Source organism: Mus pahari, chromosome 1 (assembly GCF_900095145.1).
Source record: "Mus pahari chromosome 1, PAHARI_EIJ_v1.1, whole genome shotgun sequence".
Taxonomy (NCBI): Eukaryota; Metazoa; Chordata; class Mammalia; order Rodentia; family Muridae; genus Mus; species Mus pahari.
This window is the reverse complement of record NC_034590.1, coordinates 122944649-122956140: the sequence shown is the minus strand read 5'-3', so window position 1 is coordinate 122956140 and position 11492 is coordinate 122944649. Positions and strand designations below refer to the sequence as shown.

The window sequence follows — 11492 nt, the reverse complement described above, 5'->3', positions numbered from 1 at the left end:
TTCCAGGATGGTTTAACAAGCTTACAGTCCCACCAACAATGGAGGAGTGTTCCTCTTTCTCCACATCCTCGCCAGCATCTGCTGTCACCTGAATTGAGATGTAGATTTCTTGGCTCCATCATCTGGATTCCGCAGCTCTGTCTCCTGGGAGGCAGTCTTCACAGTCTTCTCATTTTTCTTTATCCCAACGTTCTCCATCATACGTGGGTCTCGGCTGTTTTTCATTGGTGTTCTTTTGGTACCTAGAGTCCTGGGGTGTTTTCTGATCTGGAGTGACAGGGTTTTCTCCTTTGGCTTCCATTTCGTCTGCTTTCATAACAGTGCTAACCCGCTCTTCCACAGATTCGAGTTTGTTTGATTCTCAGGCGTTTCAGCTTCACAGGCTCAGGTGATACATGCCTCTGGCTGGAAGCAGCCCTTGGTTTCTGAGGTGCAGGCTTCTCACCTGTTGCTTCCTGCTTTGGTGCTACAGAGCGCAAAGCCCTGGTTCTCACAATGCTTCCATCTCTTGCAGACCTCCTCTGGGGGGACAGGAAAGGGTTGCTTTTGCTTCTCCCAGTTTCTAGTAGGTGTCTTGGTTGGCTGCTGCACCACTCCAGTTTTCAGGTGGCTGTTATGTATTATGTTGGTTTTTGAGGTAGGCCTTGAATTCAGAATCCTGGGTTTTCATTATTTTTTAAAAGTAATAACAATGGTAATATTGGATTGCAGATCACCCTACCCTAACACAATATGGTCATCTTGACTCATGACATCAGCAATATACCTATATCCATATAAGGTCATATTCAGAGACTAGAACATTAATATATGAATTTAGTAAAGAGTAAAGAAAGATAAAATTGACTCCGTGAGACAAAGAAAAGATGCAGGCAAAATAATTACATAAAAGGATGATGAACACAAGGCTGTGTATAATATAAAAAACTAGAGGTCACCTTACCTGTCTAACAGTGTTATAACTTTCCCCAGAGACTATAGGAAATCCTTAGAGAATATTTTAAAAGGCAGCTAGTGAGTAGAGAAGTGGTTAAGGTATCAAAGTGCTTGCTGAGTTAATGTAAGGACCTGAATTCAGGTCTCAGGTAACCATGTAAAAGCCAAGTACAACAGCATGAGCCTATAATACCTGGGAAGGCAGAGATAAGAGGATCCCTGGAGATTGCTGGCCAGACATGTTAGTCAATTAGTAAACTCCAGGTTTGGTGAGAGTGCCTGTCTCAGAAAAAATAAGATGAAGAATGACTGATAAAGACATCTGCTTGTGCTCTCTCTCTCTCTCTCTCTCTCTCTCTCTCTCTCTCTCTCACACACACACACACACACACACACACAAACACACACACACACACACACAATTTAATGACCCCAGAACATGCTAAAGTGCAGAGACACCATTTCTATGTTACCAAGCTACATGTTTGAATAAGAATACTAGAAGGTAATACCAAAATGTAAATGCTTGCTTTCTGTGGGGGAGGGAAGTTGACTATAGATAGTCTTAATTTTTTATTATTACGTTTCTCACATTATCTTTTAGAAAGGGAAACCAAATGGTACTAGAATATAAAGGAAGTACAAAGAAAAGGCAAAATCATGGCTCGGAGGCAAAATTTTCAGCTTGTGGCTCTCCTGACAGGCCATCCAGATCCTGATTGGCCTGGTGCACATCGGCCTGGGCTCCATCATGACCACCAACCTCTTCAGCGGCTATATACCTGTCTCCCTCTATGGAGGTTTCCCCTTCTGGGGAGGCATCTGGGTGAGTAGCTCCAGTCTGATACTCAGGGCAGCCTTGCCAAGCTGTTTGGGAATCTGGAGGTTGCTTGCCCAAATGGCTTAGTTGGAGAAGGGGTTGGGATGGACTATTACAAAGTGCCATAGACTGGACAGCTCCCAACTGTGGAAATGTGCTATCTCCCAGTTCTGAAGGCCAAAAGTGTAAGACCAGCAGGTAGCTGGTAGTCACCACTGAGGTCTCTCTTAACTCTCAGCTAGTCATCTTCTCCTGGTGTCTTCTCTTTGTATCTGTGCCTACCTTATGTCTCAGTCTCCTTGTTGTTGTTGTTGCTGCTGCTGCTGCTGTTGTTGTTTTAAATTAGCATACAAAGTAATGGGTTTATTACTGCATTCGGTCTTTTTGTTCTTACTTGCCTTCTCTCTGGCACTCCTCTCCCTTGTTCCCCGGCTTCCCTCCCATTTGGCCCCTTCCTTCCCTCACTGTTTTAGTTTTATTTCTATTGTTAGAATAAAATACTCTGACAAAACAACAAAGAGGGAGAAGGGATTTGTTTTAGTTTACAATTCCAGGCTACAGCTCTTTATTGCAGAGAAGTCAAGGGAGTGGGAATTTGAAATGGCTAGTCACATCATAACCATAGTTAAGAAGCAGAGAGAAATGAATGCATGTGTGCTCACTTTACATGCTTGCTTGTGATCAACTCAATTTCTCAACTCTTACACAGTCAGGAACCCCTGCATAAGGAATGGTGCTGCCCACAATGATGTTTTGCTCCCCATATCAATTAACTTAGTTAAAATAATCCTCCTCCAGACATATCCATAGGCCAAACAAATGTAGATAATCCCTCATTGAGACTGTCTTCCCACATGGTCTACATAATGTCAGGTTGACCTCCCCCCATTCTGCTTTCATGTCACTTACATTCTGCCACTATCATCAACCTTATGATCTCTTTTCATGATTCACAACACACACATGCCACAATCTGCCTATGAAAAAAAATCATGTACTATTCATCTTTGAGATTTGGGGTTACTTTATTTAACATTATAATTTCTAGTCAAGCCATGTTTATTGCTAACTTCCACTCATAAGAATGCTAATGGTTGGGCATAATAGAATACATCTTTAATTTTAGCACTCTGGAGAAAGAAGCAGGAGGACCCCTATGAGTTCAAGGCCAGTCTGTACTATTTAGTGATCTCCAGGCTAGCCAGGGCTACATAATAAAATCCTGTCTGCACTCACATTCTGAAGTTCTGGGGTTAGGTCTTTGAAAATGTGAAACTGGTGATCACAGATAAAGCTATAGCCCTACAAGGCTGAAGCCACCAAAGACCAAGGTATTTCTTCTAGAACATCAACCCAGAAACATTTCACTCACATTTGATATGTAAATAAAGAAAATATCTAATAAAAAAATAAAAATAAAAAGTCTTTGCAGACCCCAGGAGGGAACCACAGGAAGGACTTCTCCACCAGGCTCAAAGCCATGTGGAAATCAATAGACTGGCCTTCGAGCTGGTAACATAACAATTTACTTACAGTGTATTATTGAGTACTCAGATCAATAGGAGTGGACATCTTGTCAGTATCATTCTAATGGATGCTAGGGACGTAGAGTTCAGCACTATGATATACAAACTGGAAGGCCATATGATAAAATGTATATGTCCCCAGGGTCAGAAGATGATCCTCTGTAGTGGATCTACAGAAAACCTCAAAACTTATCTTACTGCAGGGCTACTGGCTGCTTCGGATGTTACACATTGTGTTAATGGTAACACAACAACTGACCTTTTTATGTTCTTTTATTTTACAACTTTTTAGAAAGTGAAAGATGAAATTAGACAATCTTCCTTTTCATTAGGGTTAGGCTAGAAAGTCACCAACGCAATCCCCTTCCCGTCAGGTTAGACAATGCAGGAAGCTCCCCTTCCCATCAGGTTAGACAATGCAGGAAGCTCGCCTTCCTGTCAGGTTAGACAATGCAGAAGCTCGCCTTCCCATCAGGTTAGACAATGCAGGAAGCTCACCTTCCCATCAGGTTAGACAATGCACGAAGCTTGCCTTCCGGTCAGGTTAGACAATGCACGAAGCTCGCTAGCTGAGCTGGAGTCTACTGGTCTGCAGGAAGTTTAGAATGTGGAGGTCAATTAAGTCCTTCCCTTCTGCAGCCAAACTCTAAATCCCCCCACACAAAGCCACCATGTTTCCATGCATCGTACTGTGCAAAAGTGCTGTTCCCTTAACCAAATGTTCAGTGAGATAGCTAGCTTATTCTATGAAGTATAAAACAGCACCTTTACATTTGATTTCTTGTTTTCCCTTTTCTGTAAACTGGATATACAAATTATTTTTACAGTATTCTGGGATGAATTAAAGTGTGGATTCAAGAAGAGAAACCGTTTAGCTCATTACCCATAGAAGGGCTCAGAGGCCATGTTCATAGAGTACCTAGCATGGTAGTAGCTATGCTTTGTTTTTCTGAAAGGCTCCGTGACTTTCGTTAGGTTCTCAAGGTTATCTGTGACTCCACAAAAATCCTACAGTTCTTCCTCCATGCTAGTTTATTGCCTTTGGACTCTCTCATCCTTTTCCTGGTACCTCCCCACCACACACACACACACACACACACACACACACACACACACACCCTGCTCTGCCCCTCTCCAGCTTCCTTTCTTTTTTGTTTGTCCCTCACCTCCTTGAGACTCAAACACAAGGTTTCCCATAAGTATCCAAACTCCAGGATGACCTAAGAAGTCAAACAATACCTGCCTTTCCCATAAAATAATAATAAAATGGGATTTGTGATCCTCTAACCACACCAGCCTACAGCATCATGAGGATGTTTCCTTCAAAGAACTTGTTCTGACGCATGACTCATCCTCCCAGGCTGCAATTTCCTTAGACTCTGAACTGACCGACTTGGAGTTCAATCCCCCTCCGTCCCCTCCAACTCTCTACAGATTAGATATGTGTTGAAACATCTCATAATGTCCCTGCTACTCACTAGTTTACTGTGTCTTGTTAGAGTCCCCTGAGTGAGTGCTAGAACCAGGAAGTGCCCAGCATCCCAAGTGCCCTGGGGGCCTTCAGCTCACAACCTTCTTCCCTTTGTGGTTGTTGTTTCTGTTTGTTGTTTCTGTTTGTTGTTTCCCTTTGTTGTTGTTTCGTCTGCTGTTGTTCTTTGTCACTTTCTTAACTCTGTCTCTCTCCTTCCAATCTCTATCAATTACTAATGCCCTCCTTTAGAACAAAGAGGCATCTTCTTTGGCACCTCCAGGGAACTAACAAAAAGAAAAAAAGAAAAAGAAAATGGGAACTCAACTTTCTTCCCTCCTTTCCTTCCTTGCACATCTCCATAAGAGAAAAATCTGTGGAATTGAGACTTGTTTCTCCACTGACAGAAAATAAAATAGGACATTTTCCTTGGAAGGGAAGCAACTGAAATAAGTGCACACTGTAGATAACTATGCATCTGCCCCAAGTGGGAGGACAGGATGGAGGCTAAGACACTGAGTCTGAAGCCAAGCTACCTGGGTTTCATCTTGAGCCTTGCCACTTGCTTGGTGATCTTGAGTGAATTATTTAAAATCCATAAGCCTCATCCTGCCCATAGTTTTAAATTTGCTTTAATCGTTTTTAAAATTTTACACATATTGTGATCACATTTACCCCATGACCCTCTTTTATCCCTCTTCCCACTCCTCCTGACCCCCCCTCCCCAGTAGAGCATCTCCTACCTTCATGGTGCTTTGCCTTTTGACCCACTGAGTTTAATTATAGCTTCTTGTACGAGCGTGGGTGAGGAGGTATTTGCTGGAGCATGGCATCTTACTAGGAGCTGCACAACTGAAGAAAATGACAAATGCACAGATTTTTGCCATCTTTATAAAGGAAATAACAGTATTATTAGGTGGTCTATTACTCAAGGTTTAAGAAAAATTACTACTTGTAGATGGAGGAAAGAAGATTACTAATGAGGATAGGATGAGGAAAATGTTCTCAAATTAGACTGTAGAACTCTATAAATATACTAAAAATACTAGGATTGTGTGCTTTACATCAACGAATGATAAACAAATTAATGAATTCCAACCCCCTCCCCCAGCAGAGCCATTTCTTAAAGCACCTGAAGTAGAACCCTGCATCTTACCTGATGCTCTCTCAGACCACCACTGCTAACACACTGGGCCAACAAGGGCAAGTTATCCCTCAGCCACATTGCCTACAGATCACTAATATTGGCAAGAAATTCTCCCTTCGTGTTCTGCTTAGCATCAGAGACTCACATTCATTGTCTAAGTGGTTGGACAGAACCCATTCAGTCACGCAACAGGCAAGGACCAACGCTGAGTTCTCCTGTGAGCACAGCAGTGAAGTCAGCACTCTCGCCCTTCCCTCCAGAGCCCCACACCTCATGATAAAACCTGGAAAGCAACAGATGGCGAACATCTGTAAGCAGACAGCAGGAGATGGGCTAACGTCAGTTGACTACTGTGAACGAGACACTGTAAATGTGAGGCATATATTTTCACAATGATGCCTAAAAAGATAGCAATGTTCACTTTTTTCATATTAGGAAATTAAGACTTAAACAAGTTAATAACACACCAAAGATGACTTAAGTTTCAAACCAAACTTTAAAACCTGTTCTGATGAATTGTAAAATCCTGATTCTCCTATCCCTGCCTTGTCCCTTAGCAAATCATCACACACATAAATCACTCTGGATGTGAGAGAATAGATGCACTCTCAGAACCAGATTCCTTGGGATGCCTAACCCTTGGTGAGCTTTCAATCTTGTGGTCAAGTTTATCATTTCAGGATCTCTCTCGGTGGCCGCAGAAACTCAGCCCAATTCACTTTGCCTGGTAAGTCACATTCTGAGGCTGTCTGCCCCAGCTGGGGACCTATAGTGTCACAGTGGGGAAAAGGACCACAAACAACCTCCTCTTACTCTTGCACCTAGGGCACTCTCATGCACACCAGCTCTTGCATTCAGGACACACACACATACACACACACACACAGAGAGAGAGAGAGAGAGAGAGAGAGAGAGAGAGAGAGAGAGAGAGAGGGAGAGAAGGGACAATGCTGCCACCACTCGTAAGGTGTCAGAATGGGAAGAAAGACAGAGAGAGGACTGACTAGCTTGCATAGAAGTGCCCTCCCAGGAGCAGAAACAACGCTCTGAGGAGCCCAGGACACACTACACAGACAAGGAACTGAGTACGTCCATAGCTTGTAGCGCACTCAGGCCTCCAGCCATTCCTGCAGGGGCCAGTAAAGACCCCAGCACCTGCTTCACTAAGAAATCCAGACTCTGAACTCTGCAGACTGACAAGGACAGACTTTTTTGTGCTTCCCTAGAAATGGACTCTGCCTTCTTGATGAGCAGGTTGCCCAGAGATCAAGGTTCCTACAATTAGATGAGTTCTATTGGAAAATACCCAGAAAGAGGCGTTTAGCATATCGTGACATACCTCTCTGTGCAGGAAGCATAAAGGGTTTCATACCACTGGACTATGACTTTCATAAATGGTTACAATGGTAAAGACTATGTGTGGTCTATTTTTAACAGTATAGATGGGGAGAGGATGCTTGTTGAACCTGCAGGTCCCAGCTCTGCCCCTCTGCCCCTCTTCCCCTCCCACCCTGACCCTGTATGTCTTCTCCAGCTGAATGGCAGTGTGGGCTTGAACATCTTCAGCGCCATCTGTTCTGCAGTGGGCATCATGCTCTTCATCACAGACATCAGTATCTCATCAGGATACATCTACACTAGCTACTACCCTTACCAGGAGAACTTGGGTGTGGTGAGTGTCCTTAAACAAAGGTCTCTGCCTTTATTTAGCTATGTTCAGACCTTACCAGAAAGGCCCTGGCCACTAAGCCTTCCCGCTGAACACTGGAAGCAAAGGAAGTGCTCTTGGGGCCAGAACAGGGTTTAACGTCTTCAGCTGTATCCTTCCCTCAGCTTTGACTGCCTTTGTAAGATAATTAGGTGCCTTGTAGCACTGGAAAAATCAAACACTACGATGCAGAAATACCAGCTGCCAATTTATTAACAGCTGTCCGCCATCTCCACTTTCCTGCCAGCTATATAGACCAATTTTCAAGAGCCACTATTTCCCTCCTTTAAAAACTCTCTTGTTTATATTTTTAGGTTACTATACAGTTTCATCATGACACATACCTGTCATCCTCTGTCCTCAGTTGTTCCCTTTCCACCTCCCATCCATCCTTCACTTCCAGTTGCTTCCCTTTCTTCCCCCCAAATTAGTCCCAGCTTTTACTTGCTTTCTACTTTTTTTTTAACGATTTATTTGTTTTATTCTGTGTGTACAAGTGTTTTGTGGTCATGTATATCTGTGTATGACGCATGTATGCCTGGTTCCCATGGAAGTCAGAAGAGACCCTTGGATGCCCTGGAACTGGAGTTACACAGTGTTATGAGCCACCATGTGGATACTGGGGACTGAACCCAAGCCTTCAGCAAAAGCGCCCTTGATATCAACCACAGAAACATCTCTCCATCCCCCACCTCCTTTATGACAATTTCCCCTTCTCAAGATTCCCCTTCTAGCATTGTGATGAACAAAACATACACACACACACACACACACACACACACACACACACACACACACACACACACTAAAATCTAGGTTCCACAGATGAGAGAAAACATGCACCATTCATCTTCCTGAATCCTGCATATTTCTCTTAACATAATAGCTTCCAGTTGTATCCATTTTCTTGCAAATGTCAGGATGTACACAAGATCAGGCTCTGCAACAACCCCTCACAGGGGGAGGCTAGGATTGCCAGACCCTAACAAACTTTTTCTGCAGAGCCAGATGGGCTTCTCTCGATATACCCTTCCTGTCACCCACAACAGAAAACAGTAACTGAATGAGCATGGCTAAACAATGGCAGGATCAACTCCAACAGTTGTCACCTGCTCACCTGTACTACAACCAGCACCATGTAATAGAAATAGAAGATGGGGTGCATATAGGGTTTCAGATTCTCCTCTTGCCACATTGAAAAATGCAACTAATTTTTATTTTAATTTTTAATTAGCATACACTATTAAAAGAAGAAGTGGTGACCAAGGAAGGGAGAGAGGTCTGGTTCTGTAGAGACAGGCTCTGCAGCAGGCTCTTTGTTCACTCCAGCCACTATGGTAGAGATCAGCTCCAGGTCTCAGGGAATGAGGGCATCTAAGAAGAGTGATTACTGCTCAGAGAGACAGACAGACAGCATGGTAGAGACTTTGGGGATAGTTCTGACTCATATAGCAGAATAGACGGCAGCAGGTCCTATAGGTTTTGGAGGAAGGGAGGATGCTGTAACCCACCACATAGGCCTGTGACAAAGGGAGGGGAAAGGGTTGTACATTGCCGGCAAAGGAGGAAGAACTCTTGCTAATGTAGAACTTAGAAGATATGAGAGAGATGAGGGGCAGAGTCACTTTTAGTTCAGGTGTAGTAAGGGTTGGGAATATTTTCATTTTGAGCTGTGATTCTTTGATGTTCAGGTGGGTTTTACACTAACAACACACATCAGTTTGGGCCTCAGCATTAATCTGGTACTCATCAGCTACAGTGATACTGAAATAATTAGGCAGCTTTGGGTGTGTTCTCTCAACCTGCCCATGGACCGCAGCCTCACCCAACAGACCAAGTTCTCCTCCCTTCCTTCACCCTCCCCCACCCCCTGTCAGCCTGACCTCCTCAAAGCTCTCTTCATCATGGCAGCCAGCCTGATCCTTTTGATATGAAAGTCATGTATATCCTCTACACAACCCATTTTACTAAGAAATTACCCCTGAAGCAACCATTTCCTTAACCTATGAACCTCCTTCCCGTAAAGCGTATTGCAATGGATCATAAAATAACCATTTTCCACCCATATTATAGCCTCACAGAAACCTGGGAGACATTTGCCCCATAAGGTTCAAGGAGGGAGATTTCGCCAAGGCCACACAGATTGTTGAGTCTCATCAAACTCCTGGCCCACCAATGATGCCATCCCGGTTTCTTCTGATTCCAGAAAACAGGCGTGGCTACTTCTAGTGTGCTGCTCATCTTCTGCCTCTTGGAGCTCAGCATTGCAAGTGTGTCCTCCCACTTTGGCTGCCAGGTGGCCTGCTGTAACTACAACAATGTGAGTCCTCAGGGTAGAAATACACCCCAAGTTGATGGGAAATTAACAGGGTCTATGTGAATTCCATTCCAGCTAAAGAGGAGGAAGTGGGAAACTATGGGTGTCAGTGTTTGTCTTTAATGAGCCTTTATTGCTGGGGTACCTTAGTCTACTTTCTGTTGTTATCACTAGGCTGGGAAACTTATAAAATAAAAAGGTTTACTTGCCTCTCAGCTCCAGTGGCTGGAGTATCTAAACATCATTACCCTGGGGTACTTCTGAGCAGTGGCTTTCTCTGCCTGAGTTATAAGATAAAAGAAAAGGAAAATAAGAGTGCTCTGGTTTAGAAAGGCTCAAGTACGTGAGGTGGTCTTGCTTTGTTACAACATCCTCCTGTGAAAAACTAGCCCTCTCCCTGAGCCAAGCATAAACCCATTCACTTAAGTGGTACCCACAGCCTGATTGCCATCCACCAGACCTCACCTCCTACAGGTTCCATTACCTCAGCAGCACCATGCCAGAGTGTAGGCTTCCAGCATCGAACCTCTAGAGGACTACTCTATCCTTAGTGTAGTGTGTACCTGCAGTGTGCTTTTGTTTTTCAGCAAGGTGTGGTCATTCCAAATGTCTATGCAACAAACCCAGTGGTCATCCCAGAACCACCAAACCCAATACCAAGTTATTCCGAAGCAGTTCAAGACTCCAGATAAGTGAACCTGAAGATCCTAGAGACCAAGTGGCATCCTCTCCTACCTAGACTCCTATAAACCAACCTCTTCCTTTCCTGATGAAGGGGAAATATCTTTCTTGTGGCCTAAATTGTGGATTCTTGCTTCAACTCACCCTGGAAAATCTCTATTAAAACAAGATGGGAGATTGAAATGGATTCAAATAAAGATGCCCTAGCAGGACACATGCATCTGTATGATGTCAGACATCCCTACACTAGCCTTTGTGCACTCACATTCATGTAATCCCTACCTTCAGGAGTTTTTAGGATGGAGAAATAGCTATTTCATCTTCCAAACTTCCCTTTGTCAGTCATTCAGTCATTTAATAAATACGTATCGAGCATCAGAAATGCCCAAGGCTCTGTTTGGGGCAGATATGAACCTGACATAGTTCTTGACCTCATGGATAAGCAAACTGCTGGCCTCAGAAGGAGGAGAGGATAAAGAGAAAGAGGAGGGAAAAACCTTTGTTTTGGGTAGTCCAAGACAGAAAGCAGAGGAAGAAAACACAGAAGAAACACAAACATGAATATAATTGATTCTGTCCGTAATGCAGAAGAAGTGATAAAGGCAAAGCATGAGGCTAGCTGAGGTGACAGCATTTGGATAGGCTGTGAAAGAGCAGTGGGGGCTTCTGCCTATACTGAGAAAGCATAGAATTCAGGAAACCCTAGAGAGGGTCAACCCCTAGAATTGCTGGTATCTTTGTTCAATGGCACCACTGAGTTTGAGGGGCTGAGTTTTAATACATGACTTTTAGGAGTAGATAAATACTCAGCCTATAAGCTAGACTATGTAAAGTCTGTTGACATAATTTCAGATGTCATGTATAAGAAAGCAACATGTAAGTTGGGGGT

General features: G+C 43.6%; 1 protein-coding gene across 1 annotated transcript in view; it reads left to right on the top strand.

The window, feature by feature from the left end:
* The window catches only part of Ms4a8 (membrane spanning 4-domains A8), a 16392-nt gene extending 5577 nt beyond the window's left edge, over positions 1-10815 (top strand). Inside the window, exons 3-7 of the mRNA XM_021216402.2 lie at positions 1640-1762; positions 6565-6624; positions 7432-7569; positions 9812-9925; positions 10510-10815. Of these exons, the coding sequence (XP_021072061.1) occupies positions 1640-1762; positions 6565-6624; positions 7432-7569; positions 9812-9925; positions 10510-10614 (540 nt within the window). The 3' untranslated portion in view covers positions 10615-10815. The remainder of the gene's footprint in view (positions 1-1639; positions 1763-6564; positions 6625-7431; positions 7570-9811; positions 9926-10509) is intronic.
* Positions 10816-11492: the final 677 nt, after the last annotated feature.